Source organism: Microtus pennsylvanicus, chromosome 7 (genome assembly GCF_037038515.1).
Source record: "Microtus pennsylvanicus isolate mMicPen1 chromosome 7, mMicPen1.hap1, whole genome shotgun sequence".
NCBI classification, from domain to species: domain Eukaryota; kingdom Metazoa; phylum Chordata; class Mammalia; order Rodentia; family Cricetidae; genus Microtus; species Microtus pennsylvanicus.
The window spans coordinates 44,857,396-44,882,318 of NC_134585.1; the positions used below are offsets into that span (position 1 = coordinate 44,857,396).

The 24,923-nt window shown below is 40.5% G+C and overlaps 1 protein-coding gene across 46 annotated transcripts in view; it reads left to right on the forward strand.

Moving 5' to 3' along the window:
• Rims1 (regulating synaptic membrane exocytosis 1) overlaps positions 1-24,923 on the forward strand; it is a 468,726-nt gene that overhangs the window by 375,691 nt on the left and 68,112 nt on the right. For 32 of the 46 annotated variants that reach the window (XM_075980581.1, XM_075980583.1, XM_075980589.1 and 29 more), the window contains one exon: positions 6,696-6,862. The exons of the other annotated variants lie outside the window; for them this stretch is intronic. In XM_075980581.1, coding sequence (XP_075836696.1) covers positions 6,696-6,862 — 167 coding nt within the window. The remainder of the gene's footprint in view (positions 1-6,695; positions 6,863-24,923) is intronic. 46 annotated transcript variants of the gene reach the window in all.

Below are 24,923 nucleotides of genomic sequence, written 5' to 3' on the forward strand. Positions count from 1 at the left end.
ACCTTGACTACCATGGAGTGGCTGGATCCAGCTCCGCACATCTGTCTTCTGGTTTGTGGTGGTGTTCTCAGCTGAGCAGTGTGCTAGTCTTTCTTTGTGAATAGCATCATGACTTTAGTGAGCTCACACTGAAAATTCACTAAGAATGAGACAACAGGGTAATTTTCAGGGTAAAGTTTTCTTCACAGCTTTTGTTAGTTGAAATTAGGGGAAATGCTACAGTTAATTCAGAAATCTGTTCTTGATTTCGTAACCTTCTTCTAATAGTTGAAGTCAAATAGAATGAATAGGGTGGGGGCCAGAGTAGGCTGCAAGAAAGAGGTAAGAATTGGAATAAAATACTAAAGGCCACTGGGGTCATTGTGAGCCAGGCTTCTAATTATTAATCAGCCCATCAGAAAAACCTGTGCAGTGAGCTGTTCCACGCATCTGAAGTGTGAGTGTTTTTGTAAACCAGGTAACCTACCCTGCTGAAAGATCTCAAAGTTTCTGCTCAAAGCAAATTAGGTCCCGAAAGGACCTGTCTTCTGTTTTAGTGTCAGTGAAATTGCTCATTGAGCAAACGTGCCTGCCGCTAATTCTAAGGACCTAAACTCAGTCCCCAAACATATTGGCATAGGGAGAAAATCAACTGCAGGCTGTCTTTTGACAGCCACATACTTGCATGCCTGTGCGCGCGCGCGCGCACACACACACACACACACACACACACACACACACACTCACTCAATATAAAGCAATGTGGAAAATGTCCTATTACAGCCTGAACACTTACATTGTGAACCCCAATACTCAAAGAAACAGAATTTATTTACCAAAGTTAGTAGACTCTGTGCAGTGACTCGAGGCTTAGGTACCCCTCGATTCTGTTGTCACATCACTAAGGACACACTGAGGTGTAGCCTGCCCCATAGCCTTGTGTCCTCAATGGCTTTCATTTGCATTATCTATTAATGTTTTCCTCTTTATTTGTAAAGACACCCCTTGTCCATATTTTGTTGAATTTGAATATCTTAAAAACAAAATTATTTTGGGGTGGAGAACTGGTTCCGTGGTAAGACCTGAAGCTCATACTGTTCTTCCGGGGAACCCAAGTTTGGTTCCCAGCACCCTCCTCAGGCAGCTTCCAACTGCTGAGACTCCAGCTCCGAGAGGCATGCGGAGCACTGCTGGCCCCCAAGGGTACGTGCACACATGTGCACAAACCCACACATAGGCACATACAAACACATAACTAAAAATAATTTTAAAAAAGAACAACTTTCATTTTTAATATTTTAAGTTATCTTCAAAATGGAATGTTTCATTGTGACCCAATCATACACATACATCAATGAACTAGGCTCACATTCCCATGTCTCCCCATACCTGTCTCCTTCCTTCTCCCCAAGGGGCCCCTGTGTGTTTTCATTTACTTACGTATGAGGTATATGAATCTATATAAGTGTGTTGCGGCACGCCTTTAATCCCAGCACTTGGGAGGCAGAGACAGGTAGATTTCTGTGAGTTCGAGGCCAGCCTGGTCTACAAGAGCTAGTTCCAGGACAGGCCCCAAAACCCTGTCTTTCAAAACCCTGTCTTGAAAAACAAAACAAAATAATAATAACAATAAAAATAAATAAATAGATAGATAGATATAAATGAAAAATATACATCTAACTTTTGATCTGCATGTGAAAAAATATGAAAAACATGACCTGCATATAATATAATTTTATTATTAAGAATAGAATTATACAGTTCAGTTATAAATATATAACCAAAAAACATGAGATCAGAGGTGTGGCATTAAAATGTTTAAAGAACATTATAAATGAATTTGTGTGAAGCAAAATAACAATTGCTGCCAGTGTTTTTTATGTATCAAATAAAAAAAATTATATTCATCCCAACTAAAATATTTATATTCTAGGCCAACGTTTCTAACAAAGTTGTAATTGAATTTATTATACGTAAAAAAAATCATTGCATCTGGGAGTAGTGGATAGTAGCTGTTTCAATTAGTTCAAAACTCTTTTTTATATTTTCAGGTTAGGGTTATCTTTTTAATCAAAAACATTTTAATTTTCAAAAAACTTCTATTGCTCCAAAATAGTGTCAGTATGTAGTATATATGTAGTATATATTAAATTTTGAACTTTCCCCTTACAGTATTTATGCACTTAACATATTTGATAAAATAATTAAAATTCAGTGCTAACAAATTTGACAAATAGTTGAAAATTCGACCGTATGAGAAATGAGGTGACCATTCTCAGAATCTTTTTACTTGCCAGCAAGGCTAGATTATGTTTGTCATGCTAAAACATCACCAGGTGAGTACAATCCCCCCCACCTTTGTCAGCTGGTCTTTCTCTAAAGGAGCAAATGCTCCTACTCCTCATCCTGAGTGAGGAATTCCCACTGGCTTGCCTGCGTTCGAACCTTTAAAATGCATCACTGTGCTTTTTATTTGATTGTATTGTTTGGAGTAAAGGCCTCTCTGATAAGTAGACTTTATAACTGGAGGATAAAGCCACGCTTAGGTTTTCACGTTTTAAAGGATTCTTTGTCTATAATCTCGAAGCAGCCATCAAGATCACGGCAAGGGTTGGTGAAGATGCCTGCAGTGTTTATTATTACTGGCCTCTGAAAACTGTGATCCTATAATTAAGAGCTTCCTCTTGGGGAAGGAAGCTAGACATACTTCCCTGAAGCATGGCCGAATACATACCCCTGAGGATACTTTATTCTTTAATGTATAATAAATGTGTTTGGATGAAAATATTAAAATGTTAAAGAGGAAATTTAACAAATAATTATTGTTGAAAAAAAAGTAGAGCCTATTTAAAGGTTAACATGTTTTTGAAAATCAGTAAAAAAATTATAGTAGTAAAGAGTAAATATAAAGTCCCTCATTTCCTTCAGTATTGTGGGAGAAATTGTAATCTTAAAATAATTATGGTATTATTACATTTCCCAGTAGAGTAGAACATATGATGAGATTTTCATTCTCTGTTTTCTAAAAGAGCAAAGGTCTCTATAGAAGTAGGCTGGGCAAGGGAATTGGGCTGGGCTAGAGAAGTTGGCTGGGCTAGAGAAGTGGGCTGGGCTAGAGAAGTGGGCTGGGCTAGAGAAGTGGGCTGGGATAGAGAAGTGGGCTGGGATAGAGAAGTAGGCTGGGATAGAGAAGTGGGCTGGGATAGAGAAGTAGGCTGGGCTAGAGAAGTGGGCTGGGATAGAGAAGTAGGCTGGGATAGAGAAGTGGGCTGGGATAGAGAAGTGGGCTGGGATAGAGAAGTGGGCTGGGATAGAGAAGTGGGCTGGGCTAGAGAAGTGGGCTGGGCTAGAGAAGTGGGCTGGGCTAGAGAAGTGGGCTGGGATAGAGAAGTGGGCTGGGATAGAGAAGTAGGCTGGGATAGAGAAGTGGGCTGGGATAGAGAAGTGGGCTGGGATAGAGAAGTGGGCTGGGATAGAGAAGTGGGCTGGGATAGAGAAGTGGGCTGGGATAGAGAAGTGGGCTGGGATAGAGAAGTGGGCTGGGATAGAGAAGTGGGCTGGGATGGAGAAGTGGGCTGGGATGGAGAAGTAGGCTGGGATAGAGATGTCAGCTGGGATAGAGAAGTGGGCTGGGATAGAGAAGTCAGCTGGGATGGAGAAGTGGGCTGGGATAGAGAAGTGGGCTGGGATAGAGAAGTCAGCTGGGATAGAGAAGTGGGCTGGGATAGAGAAGTCAGCTGGGATGGAGAAGTGGGCTGGGATAGAGAAGTGGGCTGGGATGGAGAAGTGGGCTGGGATAGAGAAGTGGGCTGGGATAGAGAAGTAGGCTGGGATAGAGAAGTGGGCTGGGATGGAGAAGTAGGCTGGGCTAGAGAAGTGGGCTGGGATAGAGAAGTAGGCTGGGATAGAGAAGTGGGCTGGGATAGAGAAGTCAGCTGGGATAGAGAAGTAGGCTGGGCTAGAGAAGTGGGCTGGGATAGAGAAGTGGGCTGGGATAGAGAAGTGGGCTGGGATAGAGAAGTCAGCTGGGATAGAGAAGTGGGCTGGGATAGAGAAGTGGGCTGGGATAGAGAAGTAGGCTGGGATAGAGAAGTGGGCTGGGATGGAGAAGTGGGCTGGGATGGAGAAGTCAGCTGGGATGGAGAAGTGGGCTGGGATAGAGAAGTCAGCTGGGATAGAGAAGTGGGCTGGGATAGAGAAGTGGGCTGGGATGGAGAAGTGGGCTGGGATAGAGAAGTAGGCTGGGATAGAGAAGTAGGCTGGGATAGAGAAGTGGGCTGGGATGGAGAAGTAGGCTGGGCTAGAGAAGTGGGCTGGGATGGAGAAGTGGGCTGGGATAGAGAAGTAGGCTGGGATAGAGAAGTAGGCTGGGATAGAGAAGTGGGCTGGGATGGAGAAGTGGGCTGGGATGGAGAAGTCAGCTGGGATGGAGAAGTGGGCTGGGATAGAGAAGTAGGCTGGGATAGAGAAGTAGGCTGGGATAGAGAAGTAGGCTGGGATAGAGAAGTGGGCTGGGATGGAGAAGTGGGCTGGGATGGAGAAGTCAGCTGGGATGGAGAAGTGGGCTGGGATAGAGAAGTAGGCTGGGATGGAGAAGTGGGCTGGGATAGAGAAGTGGGCTGGGATGGAGAAGTGGGCTGGGATGGAGAAGTGGGCTGGGATAGAGAAGTGGAGAAGTGGGCTGGGATGGGGAAGTAGGCTGGGATAGAGAAGTGGAGAAGTGGGCTGGGATGGAGAAGTGGGCTGGGATAGAGAAGTGGGCTGGGATAGAGAAGTGGGCTGGGATAGAGAAGTCAGCTGGGATAGAGAAGTGGGCTGGGATAGAGAAGTGGGCTGGGATAGAGAAGTGGGCTGGGATAGAGAAGTGGGCTGGGATAGAGAAGTGGGCTGGGATAGAGAAGTGGGCTGGGATAGAGAAGTGGGCTGGGATAGAGAAGTGGAGAAGTGGGCTGGGATGGAGAAGTGGGCTGGGATAGAGAAGTGGAGAAGTGGGCTGGGATGGAGAAGTAGGCTGGGATAGAGAAGTGGAGAAGTGGGCTGGGATGGAGAAGTGGGCTGGGATAGAGAAGTGGGCTGGGATAGAGAAGTGGGCTGGGATATAGATGTCAGCTGGGCTAGAGAAGTCGGCTGGTATAGAGAAGTAGGCTGGGATGGAGAAGTGGGCTGGGATAGAGAAGTGGGCTGGGATAGAGAAGTAGGCTGGGATAGAGACAACTTGTTTACAACTTGCTTACAACTCTTCATGCTACTCTCCGTATGCTTCATACTGCTAGCTGTTTGTTCTGGCTGACAAAACAGTGGAAGAGCATGCAGGATACCTAGATAAAGTCTCAGGGCATTGGATCTCTCTTATTTCTTGTCTTAATATTTGTAGATATAATGAATGAATAGATGATGCATCTTTGCTCACAGTAGTTCAATTTAGGAATTATGTTTAATACTCTGCTATTGTTCAATCATCATTATAAGTTTCCCTATAAATCTGTAGATTAGAAATTGTTCTGAATAAAATGAGTTGTATTGGACAGAATCATCTATCAGGTATGGCAAGAGTTTGCTGGTGAACTGAAGTACCACATTGCATGGAATACATGAGTCATATGAATTTGAGAGTAAATACTAATTCGGCTTTATGTGAATATCCCTTATGTCTTAGTAAGATCTTTGGCTTTCAGAGGTAAACATCATTGTGATAGAACTTTAGAAAATTTATTTTGTAGATATACCATAAAATGTATATACTTTTCAGGATACAAAATTCATAGAAAAATTCATACACATAAGAGGCAAAGACTTTAAACGAGATTGCTTCAAGAAGAAAGTTCTCTCACATAAGGGATCCCAAAATGAATGTGAACACTATCTGTGGAATTACTTGAATTACTTCTTAAATTCAAGGGTTTTAGAGTTCACTAATATGGTATATTTGAGAAAGATAGTTCAAATTCACCAAGATTCATGCTCCAAAGCATTAGAGGACAGGTGACTGTCCTAAAGACCAACAAGCACTTTTCCCATTTATTGTTCACAGTCTAACATTCACTTGCTTAGTGGGAAATAATAGGGATTGTTATATTTTATTTTATGTAAACAAATGTAGTTCTTTGTTGGAGGAAGGGGCTGCTTGTTGATTCTCTGCCGCCAGGCTAGCTTAGACCCGAGATATTCACACAGAAACTGTATTCTGATACCAAGAAAACACTTACTTAAATATTGTTATTTATGGTTGGAAAAACTTGTCGCTTCTATAGTTATAACATAATATATTCACCATATATTCCATCCCAATAGGACAATAGAAAAGGATTATCTCCTTTGTAATTTTGCAGGGTGTCTTATCTGATGATTTCTGAATAATGGAAATAAAGCCCAAAAAGTAAAGATATGCAAGATAAGAATCTGATGAAACGTCAGTTTAAGAAATGAGTAACGCAATTCCAGGTTTTCAGCACATACAAATGATTCTTAGACATTTTCCGTGCAAGCACTTTAATTGCGTGCTCACTCTTCACAAGCCATATCCCATCATTGAAAAGATGTCTGATTTTTATTGAGATTTACAATATTAATGCTGGCCTGGCCATCAGCTTCCATTCTTCCCTCGATAGAGGTAATCTTTGACTTGTTTTGTTTAGGCAGTCATTGTCCTCGAGGTCACTTGTTTCTGTTCCGCGATCCGATGGTGGCGCTCATCCTCTCTTGTTTTTAACCTTCAGTATAACATACATAAAGATCAGTACAGAAGCTGTGATAACGTCTCCGCCAAGTCATCAGATAGTGATGTCAGTGATGTGTCCGCCATTTCCCGAACCAGCAGTGCCTCACGCCTCAGCAGCACAAGCTTTATGTCCGAGCAATCTGAGCGCCCCAGGGGTAGGATCAGGTGAGTTGGCAATGCTCTTTATCTTAATCATATCTATATCCATCTCCATGGTATGAAAGTCATCTAGCTTCCAGAATATTTTTTTGGAGAGTATTGTTTAGGCCATGTAATGGAAACATCTCATTATAACGGCTGGGGGGGGGTAAGCGTGTACAACCCATTCTATATATCACTAATAGAGTATTTGACACTGTTCCCTGTAAACTTAATTTAATTACCATAGTCAAAACTTTAGAAGTTGCTCAGAGTTGCAATTGAAGGGGGTCCTCATAATATAATATGATCAGGAGTGCATCTTTTATTCCAGCATTTGAAAGTTTTTTCTTTAAGAGATCATATAAAAAGCATTTTATGGTTTATAGAGAGTATGTGTTATAACTATTCAACCATATCATCAGTGTGAAAGTCTGGCATATAAGCGACTATGGATGTGTGTGTACATGTGTAACTATGTATGTATGCATGCATCTTTAGCCACTTTTATAGAAAAGTTACAAACTCTTTATTTCCCTAAGGACTATAGATTTTATTTTTCCTTAACTCCTACTTCAGTCATAATAATGGGTCTGCTTTCAAGTTTCGAGCATAGCAGATAGGAGAAACGTACATCCCTGATTCTCGTTGTCTGAGTTGTAAAACATGTGCACCGTTTGTTACATCACCAAGTGTTCTTTTGTTCTTATGTGACTAGTACCCTGAAGAAAGCCATGTAGAAAGAACTTCAGACATCAGGCGCTGTCCAGCCTGAGCCTTGTTTTTGGAAACAGAAGTTTATAGAAGCAATCTGGGGAGTAGAAGGGCTTTCTAACTAAATATGAATGCTAAAAATAGGGACAAATATTTTTCTATATTTCCTCTAAATATAATTTAACTCTAAATTCCACATTTTGCTGCACATTAAATTGTAGCCTGAAATTTCCCCTTGGATTTCCAGCCCCATTACTTCCATGCTGAAGGAAGAACCATGATCTTGTTAACAGTTTCATGATATCATGATCTAGATGAGCAATTGCCAGGACTTAATCAAGACAGGGGAGAAAGGAAAAGAAACTGCAGGCAGCTTAACGGTGGACTGTGATTTGCTTTTTCTTTTCCTTTTAAATGTTTTATTCATTTTACATACCAGCCACATTTCCTCCTCCCTCACCTTCTCCTGCTCCTCTCCACCTTCCCTAACCCACCCCCATCCACTCCTGAAAGTGTGAGGCCTCCCATTAGGAGTCAGCAAAGCCCCTCCCCCACCCCTGCATCAAGGCTGAGAAAGGCATCCCACATAGGGAATGACTTCCTACTAAGAGTGTTAGGTGGGAGGGTTGATAGTGCAGCTGAGGGGGAAATTCCAACCATAAAGGAAAACTGAGTGCTTGACTAAGCAAAGAGTAAAGGCACAAAGATCTGTTTATCCTGACTCCTGAGCTTTCTGATTTGAAACTTGTAGGAAGAAGGCTTCCTCTGAAGAGCTCATAGAAGACTTGCTTCCCTGCTGCCCATCTAAGCTTCCTGTTTCTACCCTTCCCCTGATCTGTAGCTTAACACCCTTAGTTACTGGAATTTTTTTTCCAATTATTTTTTTTTATTGATAAAAGGAGAATAAAGAAAAGCAAGAAAAAAAACAAATTTCCACCTCCTCCCAGCCTCCCATTTCCCTCCCCCTCCTCTCATTCTTCTCCCCCTCCTCCCACCCCTCTCCCCTTCCCCCCACTTTTCTCCCCCTCCCTCTCCAGTCCAAAGAGCAGTCAGGGTTCCCTGCCCTGTGGTAAGTCCTAGGTCCTCCCCCCTCCGTCCATATCTAGGAAGGTGAACATCCAAACTGGCTAGACTCCCACCAACCCAGCACATTGCGTTTGATCAAAACCGCGTGCCATTGTCCTTGGCGTCTCATCAGCCCTCATTGTTCGTCATGTTCAGAGAGTCCAGTTTTATCCCATGCTTTTTTTGGTAACAGTCCAGCTGGCCTTGGTGAGCTCCCAGTAGATCAGCTCCACTGTCTCAGTGGGTGGGTGCACCCCTCGTGGTCCCGACTTCTTTGCTCATGTTCTCCCTCCTGCTCCTCCTTGGGACCTTGGGAGCTCTATCCAGTGTTCCAGTGTGGGTCTCTGTCTCTATCTCCATCCATCGCCAGATGAAAGTTCTAGGATGATATGCATGATATTCGTCAGTATTGCTCTAGGATAGGGTCATTTCAGGTTCCCTATCCTCAGCTGCCCAAGGAACTAACTGGGGGCCTCAGCTTGGGCACCTGGGATCCCCTCTAGGGTCAAGTCTCCTGCCCATCCTAAAGTGGGTCCTTTAACTAAGAAATGGGGTTCCGTGCTCCCCTATCCAACCTTCCTTTATCCCGATCCTCCTGTTTCCCCAAGTCCCCCCTCCTTTCCTTCTACCTTTTCTTTCCCCATCTCCCCTTACCCCCATCCCACCCATCCCCAACATCCCACTTTTCTCCCTGGAAATTTTGTCTACTCCCCTTATCCAAGAGGATAACTATATGTTTTTCCTTGGGTTCACCTTCTTACTTAGCTTCTTTAGATTCGCCTATTGTAGACTCCGTGACCCCTATTTATGGCTAGAAACCAATTATGAGTGAGTACATCCCATGTTCATCTTTTTGGGTCTGGGATACCTCACTCAGGATAGTGTTTTCTATTTCCATCCATTTGCATGCAAAATTCGAGAAGTCATTGTTTTTTACCGCAGCGTAGTACTCTAATGTGTATATATTCCATACTTTCTTCATCCATTCTTCCATTGAAGGGCATCTAGGTTGTTTCCAGGTTCTGGCTATTACAAATAATACTGCTATGAACATAGTTGAACAAATGCTTTTGACATATGATAGAGCATCTCTTGGGTAAATTCCCAAGAGTGGTATTGCTGGGTCGAGGGGTAGGTTGATCCCAAATTTCCTGAGAAACCTAAACACTGACTTCCACAGTGGTTGCACAAGATTGCATCCCCACCAGCAATGGATGAGTGTACCCCTTCCTCCACAGCCTCTCCAGCAAAGGCTATCCTTGGTGTTTTTGACTTTAGCCATTCTGACAGGTGTAAGATGATATCTCAAAGTTGTTTTGATTTGCATTTCCGTGATTGCTAAGGAGATTGAGCACGACCTTAAGTGTCTTTTGGCCATTTGAACTTCTTCTGTTGAGAATTCTCTGTTCAGTTCAGTGCCCCGTTTTTTAATTGTGTTAATTAGCCTTTTAAAGTCTAGTTTCTTGAGTTCTCTATATATTTTGGAGATCAGACCTTTGTCTGTTGTGGGGTTGGTGAAGATCTTCTCCCAGTCAGTAGGTTGCCTTTGTGTCTTAGTGACAGTGTCCTTTGCTTTACAGAAGCTTCTCAGTTTTAGTAGGTCCCATTTATTCAATGCTGCCCTTAATGTCTGTGCTTCTGGGGTTATACCTAAGAAGCGATCACCTGTGCTCATCTGTTGTAGGGTATTTCCCACTTTCTCTTCTATCAGGTTCAGTGTTTTCGGGCTGATATTGAGGTCTTTAATCCATTTGGACTTGAGTTTTGTGCACGGTGATAGATATGGGTCTATTTTCATTCTTCTACAGGTTGACATCCAGTTGTGCCAGCACCATTTGTTGAAGATGCTTTCTTTCTTCCATTGTATACTTTTAGCTCCTTTATCGAAAATGAGGTGTTCATAGGTTTGTGGGATTAAATCCGGGTCTTCTATATGATTCCATTGGTCGACTTCTCTGTTTTTATGCCAGTACCACCCTGTTTTCATTACTGTAGCTCTGTAATAGAGTTTGAAGTCAGGGATGGTAATGCCTCCAGACAACAAGATTGATAAACCCCTATCCAAACTAATCAAACGGCAGAGAGAGAACACGCAAATTAATAAGATCAGGAATGAAAAGGGGGACATAACCACAAACACAGAGGAAATTCAGAGAGTCATTAGATCTTACTACAAAAGCCTGTATGCCACTAAACTGGAAAATGTAAAAGAAATGGACACTTTTTTAGATAAATACCATTTACCAAAATTAAACCAGGACCAGGTGAACAATCTAAACAGACCGGTAAGTCGCGAAGAATTAGAAGCTGTTATCAAAAACCTCCCTACCAAAAAAGGCTTAGGGCCAGATGGGTTCAATGCGGAATTCTACCAGAACTTCCAAGAAGACCTAATTCCTATACTCCTCAATGTATTCCACAATATAGAAACAGAAGGGTCACTACCAAATTCCTTTTATGAAGCTACAGTTACTCTGATACCAAAACCACACAAAGACTCAACCAGGAAAGAGAATTACAGGCCGATCTCACTCATGAATATCGACGCAAAAATCCTCAACAAAATACTGGCAAACCGAATCCAAGAACACATCCGAAAAATTATCCATTATGATCAAGTAGGCTTCATTCCTGAGATGCAGGGCTGGTTCAACATACGAAAATCTATCAATGTAATCCAGCATATAAATAAACTGAAAGAAAAAAACCATATGATCATTTCATTAGATGCTGAAAAAGCATTTGACAAAATTCAACATCCATTTATGTTAAAAGTCTTGGAGAGATTAGGGATACAAGGGTCATACCTAAATATAATAAAAGCTATATACAGCAAACCGACAGCTAACATCAAATTAAACGGAGAGAAACTCAAAGCCATCCCGCTTAACTCAGGAACACGACAAGGCTGTCCACTTTTGCCATACCTCTTCAATATAGTGCTGGAAGTTCTAGCAATAGCAATAAGACAACATAATGGGATCAAGGGGATTTGAATTGGAAAGGAAGAAGTTAAACTTTCGTTATTCGCAGATGATATGATAGTGTACATAAGCGACCCCCAAAACTCCACCAAAGAACTTTTACAGCTGATAAACAGCTTTAGTAATGTGGCAGGATACAAGATCAACTCCAAAAAATCAGTCGCTCTCTTATACACAAAGGATATGGAAGCAGAGAGGGAAATCAGAGAAGCTTCTCCATTCACAATAGCCACAAACAGCATAAAATATCTTGGGGTAAATCTAACCAAGGAAGTGAAAGATCTATTTGACAAGAACTTTAAGGCATTGAAGAAAGAAATTGAGGAGGATACCAAAAAATGGATGGACATCCCTTGCTCTTGGATTGGGAGGATCAACATAGTAAAAATGGCAATTCTACCAAAGGCAATCTATAGATTCAATGCAATCCCCATCAAGATCCCATCAAAATTCTTCACAGATCTGGAGAGGACAATAATCAACTTTATATGGAAAAACAAAAAACCCAGGATAGCCAAAACAATCCTATACAATAGTTACTGGAATTTTAAGTAAACTCATGTGATAGCTAAGAAAGTTTCCTCTGTAGCTAGGATGAGACCCACTTTTCTACCAATCCCATGTTTTGTGTCACAGTCTCCTGACTCGCCAAAGCTAGAAAATCTTTCATATATTATTCTATATTATTTCCCATATGTACCTACATAAATGCAAAATACACATGGAACTGAAGAAGTGACTCGGACGTTAAGAGCCTTGGCTACCCTTCCAGAGGGCCAGGATACATTTCCCAGCCTCCATATGGGGGTTCCCAGCAGTTGGTAATTCCAGTTCCATAGAATCTGATGTCCTCTTTTGACCTCTGTACCTAGTGCACAGTCATTTGTTTAGGTGAAACACCCATACCATAAAATAAAGTGAAATAGAAAATCAACACATACATAGAGGCCCTCGCACACCGCATCACAGGACACCACATTGTTCTTTGCTGCCAACACCAACCCTCTCCAAAAAGCTTGAGATGGCTGAGTTTGTAATGCAAGGCAGTTACTAACCAGGGTAGAAGTAGAAGAGGCATGGGGTGTCCCCCATTGAAAATACTCTCTCCGCTCTTATTGCAAACTATGAATGGTAACTGTTGAGTCTTCTTTTCTTTCTATTCAGTAGTTAACATCTTCATGGATTGTTAAATACTTTATGTTTAAAGCCACTATTGGAAAAAAAAGACAAAATCGATCAGTCTCAGTGATAGAAAGTATTTAATATCAACATTTTGAGTTCCTATTATATGTAAGGACTTTATTCCTCTAAAGAGTGTATTATTGTGTAAGACTTAGACCAAGAACTGAGGGGGATTTTAAATTTTTATGCCTAATGTTTGAACACTTACCTTACATTCCAGAGACCTGTGTACACCCCCTGCCATTCTAACACGATGTAAACCATTGTCTTATGTGCTGCCTCACGTGGTCTTCACTGGGAGAGCTAGCAAAAGAATTCAGAGGACATTATAGGAGTTCTTAAAAGTCAATTTATTGCCCTAAAAGTCACCCTAAAATCTAATATGTCAGGAAGGTCTATAAATTGAAATCATCTAACATGGCCTTGATTTTTTTTTATATAACACAATCAGATATTGTCACTTAAAATACCAAATTTTTCCCAAACCTGACTACTGCATGTTTAGCACGCAGGAAGTACTCCATCCATAGTTGATTCGGGGATTCATCTGGATATGATCAGGCAGTTGCACGTGAGCTGAAAGAGATCGTGCCTTCCTCCAGACATGTCCACTTCTCGTGTGCTCAATCTGAAGTCCTCTTGTTGTTTTCCTCTCCTGACACAGTAAATATTTTATTCAAAACAATGCAAAGCATAGTTCATGTTTTCAATTTCACTTTCTGGGAAAGTGCAGAAAGAAGAGAAGCCAGACTGCATTATTTGTCTTAGGGTAAATATTTTGAAGATACAATTACCTAAAAGTTGTAGAAATGGGGTACAGACTGTTCACAAAGGTGAAGATGTTTTGATAAGATAGAATCAATACTTAATACCCCACATAATAGGCATCAATGCGGACTTGACTTCTAGTATCTCTGAGGCATTCTGTGTATACTTATATTTGGAAGCTTCTTTGGGCCTAACTTGTTCTCAAAGATGTTTCTGTGTCTGAGTACAATATATGATTAGTATAGACAGGAGTATGTATCATAATTAGTAATAAAAATGTGTACATTAATGCTGGGGAAATAGCTCAGTCAGTAAAGTGCATGCCATTTGAACAATTGGACCTGAGTTGGGGTACCCTGAAGCCAACAAAAATGTGGGTGCAGCAGTGTGTGCATTATTTCAGAGCTGGGAAAGCAGAGACAAGAAGATCCCTGGGGATTATTGACCATCAAGTGCAGTCAAAACAAGAAGCTCCAGATTTGATGACTAATCTTATTCAGAAAAGAAGGAAGAAGGAATGGAGAACCAGCTCAGTGATTAAGGGTTCTTTCTGTCTTGCAGAGGATGAGTGGGTTCCCACCTCCCAACCACTTGTAACTGCAGGTCTTGGGTATTCATCATCTTCATAAGCTACTGTTCTCATATGTATGTTCCTACACACAGACACATACCCAGAAAAATAATTAAAAATAAGAAAAACGGTTGGTCTGTGGTGGCGCACGCTTTTAGTCCTTACACTCGGGAGACTGAGGCAGGCAGTTCTCTGTGAGTTCAAGGCCAGCCTGGTCTACAGAGCAAGTTTCAGGACAGGCAGCACTGTTCCACAGAAAAACCCCATCTTGAAAACTATATGCATGTGTGTATGTGTGTGTGTCTATACTAAAAATGATTCCTTTTTTAAAAAGCAGAGAGTGATTGAGAAAGACCGCTGACATTAGCCTTTATCATCTACCCAATCATACAATCTATACTTATCTTGAACTCATAAACACACAACATAATACATTTACTAGAAGCCAAACATTTATATACTTTCTGAATTCTCTGTCTTCATCTTTAAAAGGAGGTCAGTTTTCATGGTTAATTTAAACATGTTTTCACCTTTATATGCATCCCTTTCATTCATGCCAAAGAAATTTCAGTTGTTTCCTATAACAACAAAATCTAACAATAAATATAAGCATAATATTAAAATATCTTTCAGAGCTTACACAATTCTATATTTTACTTTTTTCTTTGACAATTTCATGCAATGTGTTTTAATTATAATCAACCCCTACGCGCAATTCCACCCTGATCTACCTGTATTCCCTACCCAACTCTGTGTCCTCCTTCCTCTTTATAACTTAAGTCCAATTTATGTTGCTATACTATTAGATGTGTAGCCTTCCAATGGATATGATTGACTTACCAGAGGTTATACTCTTTTTTTAATTAATTTTTTTTCATTTATTTTGCCTACCAACCTCAGTTCCCCTCCCTGCTTTCTTCTGGTTCCCTCCCCCTGTCTCCCATATACACTTTGCCCATCCACTCCTCCTCTCTTGACTCCACTCAGAAAGGGGCAAGCCTCCCATGGACTTGAACAGAGCATGTCACATCCAAGCTTCTCCCCCTACATCAAGGCTGTGCAAGTTAATCTAGCTTTGGAAACAGGTTCCCCCCAAAAACCAAATTCAAGCACCAGGGAGAGGTCCTGACCTCTCTTCTAGGAGCCCTACAAACAGACCAAGCTACACAAATGTCAAACACATTCAGAGGGCCTAGTTCTATCCCATGCAGGTTCTCTAGGGACAGAGTCCTTGAGCTCCCACAAGCTCAGGTCAGCTGTCTCTGTGGGTTTCCCTTGACCTTGGCTATACTCTTAAAGAAAACAGATTTTCCCTTTCTCTTCAGCAGGCAATTGACAATAACTCCTCGGCTAGGGTAAGACTTTGTGCCCCCCTCCCCTCCCAAAACTGAGACTTGGTGGTCTGTCTTCAGCTGTCACCACTGCTGTGAGTTCATATGTGCAACTGCTCTGCTGTTTCTGGGTGACACTGTTTCCTGTTGTCATCTCTGGCTCTTCCCTTTACATCCTCTCTTCCCCAATGATCCCTGAGCCTTCGAAGAGGGTAATATGATATAGGTGGCCTGACATACTCCTTATGGCTAAAAATCATTAGTTTCTTATTCTCTGCACCTTGGCTCCTTATTAGTCTCTGTGTGAATGATCATCAGCTGCAAGAAGAATCTTCTCTGATGAGGGTTAGGAGATGCAAGAATCTATGGTTGTAATGATAAATCAAAAGAAATTGGTTTAATACTGTGTCCACTTAGAATAATAGTAGTAGTTTCTCTTTAGGTGCTTGACCTGTCTAGCCATAGGTTCTTGGACCAGTAATAGTGCCAATTATGGGTTTCATCTTGTGGGGTAGGATAAATCCAATAAAAACACAAGTTGGTTGCTCACAGATGTTTGTGTCGCTTTTGCAAGCAGTGGGTACGTCTTCTTAGACCAGTCATTATTGCAGCTGGCAGAATTCACAACTGAGTAAGAATGATGTTTGCTTTCTCCATGTTCTATGACTCAAGTACCTCGTGACTACAGCAATAGGGTTTTACCTTCAGCTGTTGGAGGGAAACTATAGCATGGGCAATAGCCTGTAATGTATGAAAATCTATGAGAGGGACCTCCTTGGCCAATAGCTTTCAAAGAGGTAACCAATCCCTATCACTGAGCTTTTTGTATATTAGCCTATGGTGTCTGGTAGGGACACTGCTACCTCATAGTAGGGTATCTGTGTGTATGTGTGTGTGTGTGGGGGGGGGGTTCCTTATGACTTTTACAAAAGATCTTCAGTGTTTTTTATCCATCCATGTAGTTTCACTAATACCCTGCCTTCCCAATCAGCCAACCAAATTTAACCCTTTATACTGCTACATTCTATCTCTCTCCTCCCAATGGTACAGGCAGTTAGCATATAGTACGTATGCAACATTACACAATTTTAGAAGATTTGTCAAAGCCAACAATTTCACAGCAGCAAACTTTATAGTCTGTTTTCTCCTGACTTTATCAAACTTGACATCGCATTTCAGGATGCATTGTTACAATCAAACTGACAGAACGGTCTGATGCAAACAAATTTTTGTTCTTTTATCATCCACTTCTGGAAGAGTGGTTTTTATTTTCATTGAAAGCAATTATTTCTTGGACTCAGATTTTGAAAGTTATAAAAGGATTTAAAACCATCATCACCCATGGTCAAATAGCTATCATAACTTTACATTTACAAGTTTGTTCTTTGATATTAGGAAGGTTATGCAAAGGAGAGGTGGATTCTTGTATTTATTTGTGGCTTTTAAAAATGGTAACAAAAATTGCTAACAAATTGGTTCGTATTTCTGGAAATCACAACAGTTATGCATGCAAATCGATACAAAAATCATTTCAAAATCTCCTTGTACCCTAATAGATTGTTCATTTATTATAGAAATCTAATGAAATGGTCCTTAGGGTTTTTAAAAATTGCATATGAATGGAAGGGAAACTGTTTTAAATATTTCATAAATAGATAAAACCTTTTTTGCTTCCAGTTGTTTTATCTAATAGAATTAAGAGTGAGTGAGAGGGACTTTTATTTTAGTAATCCCAAATTTAATTTTATATGTCTAAAACATACTAATAAGCAATTAGATGAAAAAGAGAGGATAAATTTGTACAGGGAAGATATTAGATATGGCACATATGAGAAAAAATTTTTTCCTTGATTTTCCTGTCTTCCTCCATAGCATCTTCTGGGTTTTAGCAGTTCATGGTTGATAAGTTATTATCAAGTTTATTCCATAGTAATAAATTCAAGCTGTGAGGTAGAGAGAATATTCCATCTGCTCTCTAAAAACCACTTCACCTGCATAATAAATAAAGTAATAACCTATTATAGCATTCTTCTTTACCCTATGAATGCTGCAATTGCACCACAACCTAAATTATTATGTCCTGTCATCTAATAGCAAAATATTGCAGACATATGACTATAAGTAAGCCACAGTCTTGACAGTGACCAGTTGCAGAATGTTTGGGGCGAATGGGTAGTTGTTCTGCTAGGCCTTCCTTGCAGATTAATGTATACTTTGAAACAAAGCGAACACAATAGAGTTCAAAACCAATCTGTCGGCGTTAATGTTACCTTTGTGTTCTACCAGTTTGTGAGAGATTAACCAGGTTGTCTTGTTGAATTCTGTACTGTTAGTGACTGCCTGTAAAATAGACAACAAAACACTCAGTCACAGGTAATGAAATTGCCAAACTTTGAAACGACCCAGGAATATCTTATCAGGATGAGATATGTTTGTGGAAATGGCAATTAGATCTTAGTGAGTGCCCTAATTACTCTTCATTCCTATGACTGAATACTCTGACAAAAGCAACTTAGACGAGAAACTGGTTGTTTTGACTGACATGTTGACGGGGGATCCAGTACATCAGGACAGGAAAGGTATGGTGGCAGGAGAGTGAGGTTGGCCTGACAGGAAGCAGAGTGGTTACATTTCATAACTACAGAGGAAACAGAAAACCAGTGTGGGAGAAGGAGAAGGAGAAAAGGAGAGAATGAATGATTGAATGAATACATGCATGAGTGAATGAATGCAAACGAACAAGGACAGATGTAAGGCCTGGCTGTAAACCTCAAATCCCACCTTCAGCAAGGCTCCACTGTGTCCAGATTCAATAACCTCCCAGGACAACCCCACCAATTAGGGACCAAGTGTTCAAACACACAAAACTCAACAGACTGTATCTAAGTTTATAGAAAATAACGGTACAGAGGAATTTTATACCTTCACAAAACTGGTAGAACTTTACCTCCACATAGCTGCGTTATTTTTTGTAACAAGTCCGGTTTTCCTTAAGCTAGCTATTTGTTGTTTGATGTAGCTTTGCACATCTTTAACATAGCTGATCTGTGTGGTGACTGAAGCAAAGAAAAATGGTTAAGAAAGTAGCATTTAAGGAAATGTTCATGTTCTTTGAACGTGAATGTATATATTTTCATATTTGATCATTGCTGATTACAGTACAGAATAGCACTAGTAGCTCATTATTTTAATGAATCCGGGCATGAATTATTATCAGTATTGAATATTCATTTGCTTGGCAATAAAATTCTTATTTAGTAGCTATTTACCTGTTATGTAGAATGGTTACATTGTTATTCTTTCATTTGGACTCATTGCTTCACAAACATCACACTCTTCATCTATCATATTCATAATTTGTGATTCAATCCACAATGTCTACATTACTATACACATGACTTAAAATTATTTTTATTAAGTATGTTTTTCTACAAAATCTATGTGGCGAGAGAGAGAGAGTGTGTGTGTGTGTGTGTGTGTGTGCGTATGCACTTGTTCATGTACTAGTGTGTGCACATGCAAGCGGAGTGCAGGGATCAACCTTAGGTTTCCCTTGGGAGCTACCCACATTGGTTTTTGAGACAAGGTTTGTCAGAGAGACCCAGGGCTCAAAGTTTGTTTACTCTGGCTGGCCGTCTAAGTGCAAGGATCCTTTTCTCTCTGGGTCCCTGAAACTGGAATTAGAAGTATACTATATCTCATGCATCTTTCTATACGGATGTTGGGGATTAAACTTGAGTCACCTTGCTTGTACTCGATATTCTAACAGATAAATTATGTGCAGGATCACTATTGCTATGATGTAATTGTTAGTAATATCATTTGAAAAAATAAACATAAAAGGAATTGCAGCCTGTTGAACTCATGTGATTTGTAGAATGAAGGAGTAAGAGACATAAGCTCAAACTGCAAATTATTTTCCTCCATTTCACCTGAAAAGATAATTTACAATATAGTAGTTAAAATAAATATAAGGTATTATTAATAATAAATGTCTATACATACACCAGCCAACAAGCTTAAAAATCAGTTATGATCTTGATGCAAAAAATAACAAATAAAATAATGGCAAATCGAATCCAAGAACACATCAAAACCATAATCCACCATGATCAAGTCGGCTTCATCCCAGAGATGCAGAGATGGTTCAACATATGAAAATCTGTCAACATAATCCACTACGTAAACAAATTGAAAAATAAAAACCACATGAATATCTCATTAGATGCTGAAAAAGCTTTCAACAAAATACAACATCCCACAAGGACATGTGCTCCACCATGTTTATAGCAGCATTATTTGTCATAGCCAGGACCTGGAAACAACCTAAATGCCCCTCGACCGAAAAATGGATAACAAAAATGTGGTACATTTACAAAATGGAGTACTACACAGCAGAAAAGAATAACAACATCTGGAATTTTGCTGGAAAATGGATGAATCTAGAAAACATTATTCTGAGTGAGGTAACCCAGACACAGAAAAACAATTATCACATGTACTCACTCATAGGTGGTTTTTAAACATAAAGCAAAGAAAATATGCCTACAAACCACAATCCCAAAGACCTTAAACATAAATGAGGACAGTAAGAGAGGTCTAATCTACAAGGGAAGTAGAAAAAGACAAGATCTCCTGAGTAAATTGGGAGTATGCGGACCATTGGAGAGGGTTGAAGTGGGGATTGGAGAGGCAAGAAGGGGAGCAAAAAAAAATGTAGAGCTCAATAAAAATTAATAAAAAAAATCAGTTATGATCATGCTAGCTACATTCCTTTGGCACCCACCCTACCTCAGCCCCCATACATGTGACTTGCCTCAGCATCTGAGGATTCCAGTGGCAGCTCTCTGATTGGCCAGGTCGTCACCATGCTCCAGCCATTGTGTTGCCAACATTTCCTGTGTCTCATGTCTATTTCTACACCAGTGTTCCATTATCATAATCAACATAGTTTGCTGTAACTGTATGACAAATATCACGGGAACATCTCCTGGCTTCATCCTTAGTCTTTGTCAGTAGCATCAAAATTGTTTGTTGCCTTTTTCCCTACATATTAATTTTAAAATAGGTATATTCCCTGCTTTAAATGACACCTTGTGATCTATAGTAAATATGAAAATTGATTTGAGAGAAATTGGAGCCATTAGCATATAGAATGCTCCATTGTCAACTTCTGAATTACTTTCATACATACATTTACAGCATTCTTTCAGTGATCAAACATATTTGTTTAATCTTGTGAACTTTTACTCTTTCTCTACATCTTGACTTTCCCATCATTTAGTTTTCTACCATCTATTTGTTTATTTTGTGGGGTGTTTAGGGAAAAGCATACATTTTCATTTCTGAAAGATTTAGAATTATATTTACTATCTTATTTTCTCCTTTTAAATTTTAATTTTTCTACTTTCATGGTTAGTTTTAATAAAGTTATTTTTATTTCATTTCCATTCCTGAATATTCTGCTAATGATACCATTTTTGCAGCTTTGGCGGGTAATTTAGTGTTTAATATTTTGTTAATAGCAAATTTAAAGTCAATAACCACCTGTACGTGCTCATAGGAGGGTCCAATGGGGCTGTCTTACACATTAGATTCAGGAGCACCTTCCTTACTTAAATAAGTTATGTCATGTTTTTATTATATTGATTCTTTTTCATTAATTCATATTATTTCCTATTAAATACATCATACTGACACCTCATTTTCTGACAGTCAGTTTTCATACCTCTTAGATCTTCATTCTGGAATGTTTCTTGAAAAAACACTCACTAGAAATGGTGGCACAGAGTACCCTTAGCCTGAGGTGCATATTCTTTCATATTTTACCTTGCTAATCCAGAACAACCTTTGAACATTTTCCTCATCTGATGGCAGGCTTGCGTTTGGCTCTCTTTTGAGCCTTTGGTAATGGAGACACCAGAATTTATCATGAGCTCAGCTCTATGCTTCAGCTCCTCCTCCTCGCTGCATCCTGTCATTTCCAGATGTAAGGAGATGAAGTAAGCCTACATAATATCTCCCAAACAGTTTCTAGAAAGGGGTACATATGTGATGTGTCACGGTTTCCACCATTTTAAAGCAGTTGCACACAAAGTTTTAATATTAAAAAAAAGAAATTATAAATTAGAAAAACATATACTTGCTCAGAATGAGAAGAATCCATTCTCAGGAGCATTTATCCCAAGAAGGAAACAACAGCCAGGGCAGAGCTCTATTGCATCCTGAAATGGACCTTAGGGTTTAAAAAACTAACCATCAAGAACATAGAGGGTGAAGCTGAAGGGAGCTGAGGCTGGAAAACACTAAGGAAGGAAAGATGGCAGAGCAGAGATGGGAAACTGAGTCATGAGAAGATGTAATGTGAGGGATGGGGACAGAAGGAGCTCGTATCCAAGTGAGGAAGTCATTGTGGAACAGAGGGGAGTTCAGTACAGAGAGGATAGCAGACATGAGATAGTAACGGTTGAATAAAGAGGACCTTGTAATCAGAAGTCCCATGACGAGACAGCATGAGGGCAGCCAGCCTTCCCCACGGTCTGCTTTCTATTCTGACGTTAATCTCCAGCGCTCATCTTGGAACTGCCGCTAACTGATAGTGAGAGTGTTAACTCATTAGCAATTTCCGTGTGCCTCATTTTTTAGTAGTTTAGTCATCATTTGTTGACTACTTCTATGCAGATATTATAACTGAAAGTGACTATCCCAGGACATAACAAAGCTGACATGATCCTGAGCTCTACGGAGTCATGTGTATTTTCTTTTCTATTCTTATTGCCATACCTAGCTGCTGTTTCTATCACTCTACTGTGTTCTATCACTTTCTAAGACTATTCTGTATCTCTCCCTAGTAAGAAGCAATTATCACCTTATGGGGTCCATGTTGTTGCTTTTGAAATACAGGTGCAAATAAGTCATCAATGTCTGTAATTACATAAATATACCTTACAACTACAGATGTAAAGTTAAAATGATTGATTTTTATTGGGTCTCTCTAATTTTATATTAAAATACTTAGAACTTAATCTGACATGAAACTGAAAATAACCACATCACTAAGTTAAAAAAATAAAGAAATCAGCTTTCAAATTTGACAAATTGACATCAAAATGAGCAGAGATGTCAGGAGTGGATGGTCTAAACAGGTGTTAAATAAAATTCAATTCACTAAATTGAATCTCAAAACTGAAAAGTCCAACAAAAGTATCTTGCTGGTGTCTGACACTAACAAACCTCGGAACGATGCCTTACCCGTAATAGTTACAGATTTGCCCTCTAGTGAAGCAGGGCAGGTCTGACATTCTGTGCAGAATCAGGATACCCTGGTGAGAACAACTCAATAACAATTGCTGAAAAAGGAGGCCATGAATGTGAAAGGGGGTGGGGAGGGTTGTGTGGGAGAGTTTGGTTGGAAAAGTAAGCAAAACATGGCAAACAAAAGGACAGGAAGGAAGGAAGGAAGGAAGGAAGGAAGGAAGGAAGGAAGGAAGGAAGGAAGGAAGGAAGGGGAAGAAGGGGAAGGGGAAGAAGGGGAAGGGAGACAGCTATTGCTAGAGCCTGACTGTACAATATGTTTTCACTACTTAGGATCTGGAATATTTCATGAAAAATGCAGCAAGAAGGAAGGAAGGAAGGAAGGAAGGAAGGAAGGAAGGAAGGAAGGAAGGAAGGAAGGAAGGAAGGAAGACAGCTATTGCTAGAGCCTGACTGTACAATATATGTTTTCACTACTTAGGATCTGGAATATTTCATGAAAAATGCAGCTGGAAGGAAGGAAGGAAGGAAGGAAGGAAGGAAGGAAGGAAGGAAGGAAGGAAGGAAGGAAAGAAGGAAGGAAGGAAGACAGTTATTGCTAGAGCCTGACTGTACAATATATGTTTTCACTACTTAGGATCTGAAATATTTCATGAAAAATGCAGCTGGTCTAATAATTCTGCCCTTATTAAAAATGAGCAGTGTAATGTATGGCCCAGTCTACCCCAGGGATGACAACACAATTTGAGGCAGAGTACTCAAAACTGTAAACACTAAACCAGAGCAAAGAAGAAAATCTGGCAGAATTTGTAAGCAACAAAATAGTAATTTGAGATTCTCCAAACACTGGAAGAGAAGGGAAACACAAGATAAGTGCCACGTGAACCCCACTTTGGTCTGAGGGTGCTTTTCAGTGTGGGAGCATGGGAAATAGCACCTGAGCAGAGAGCCCTGGTGTTATGGGGCTGAAGAAATGGCTGTTCAGTTCAGCAACTGATAGAGAAAGCGGGAGCTGGCAAGTGAAGCGTTTCAGAGTTTGCCTTTGATTTCCTCTGGCTAGTGAGTTAGTCATGCGGAAGGAATGTTTTCCATAAACCAAACAGATGCAGTCTCTGAAAAGCAGAAGTGCAAGTGGAGGCTCCGAGCCCTGCTGTGTGCTCTGGAGACAGATTGAACTCAGGCCCACAAAGACAGACAGGCTGAGATAATGCCTGTGTTTCTCTAGGAAACTAAGAAGAGTTCGAAACTGGGGCAACACAGTCCTAACGTTCTTGTCTTCCAAGCAAGAGGAGCTGAGTTCAAACAACATCACCTTTGTTAAACTCTGGGTATTGAAAAGGACATGGTGATACTGTTATGCCTATGTCATGGGACCCCAAACAAGGCCATCACTAGCTGGTATCTGATGCAAACACACTGGGGTTTATGGATTACAAATTAGCTAATGGGAACTGTAATCCATCACTCCGACACAGCAGGTGGAGGAGAATGGCCATGAGCTCTCAGGATAATGGGTTTTTAAAGGGCAAAGCTGCAAGCGGAGTGGCACAAGCCTTGGCAATTTAGGAGTTGGTAAAAGTATACAACTTTTGAATTCGTTAGTTGGGGTATAGGGGAATTTCAAAACAGTGATTAATCAGACACCTACAAGGAAATTTGAAGTAAGTAGATGTAAACAGATGTTTGGACACCCTAGCAGATCACTTTGACCAGGGCTGGCACAGTTTCTTGGGAATGTTTATGACGTTGCTGGTCTGCATTCACACACACACACACACACAGAGAGAGAGTTAGGTCCTATCTAAAATGGAGTTCTTTCTCAAAATGGAGTTTGTTCTGCTCTTTCAACACATGCGTTTAGTCCCAGCCTCAACTACATAGCGAGTTTTAGTTCCAGACAAGCCCAGTCTAAAAAGGGAGAGCCAGTCTTTAAAAACAAACACAACAACAACAACAAGCTGGCCATGGTGTCACACATTTGCAAGCCTAGCTCTGGTGAGGCTGAGGCAAGAAAATCCCAGAAGCTCTCCGGGCCTCCTGTGAGAGATCCTGTCTTAGAAAGTGTCAGACCCATGCTCCCCTCCCTGGTGTGTGTGTGTGTGTGTGTGTGTGTGTGTGTGTGTGTGTAACTATTGCACTTTCATGTGTATGAGAGCAGGGGAGTGAGTAAGTAAATGTTAGAAGACAACCTCAGGAATGTGTCTGATGGTCACCCCCTG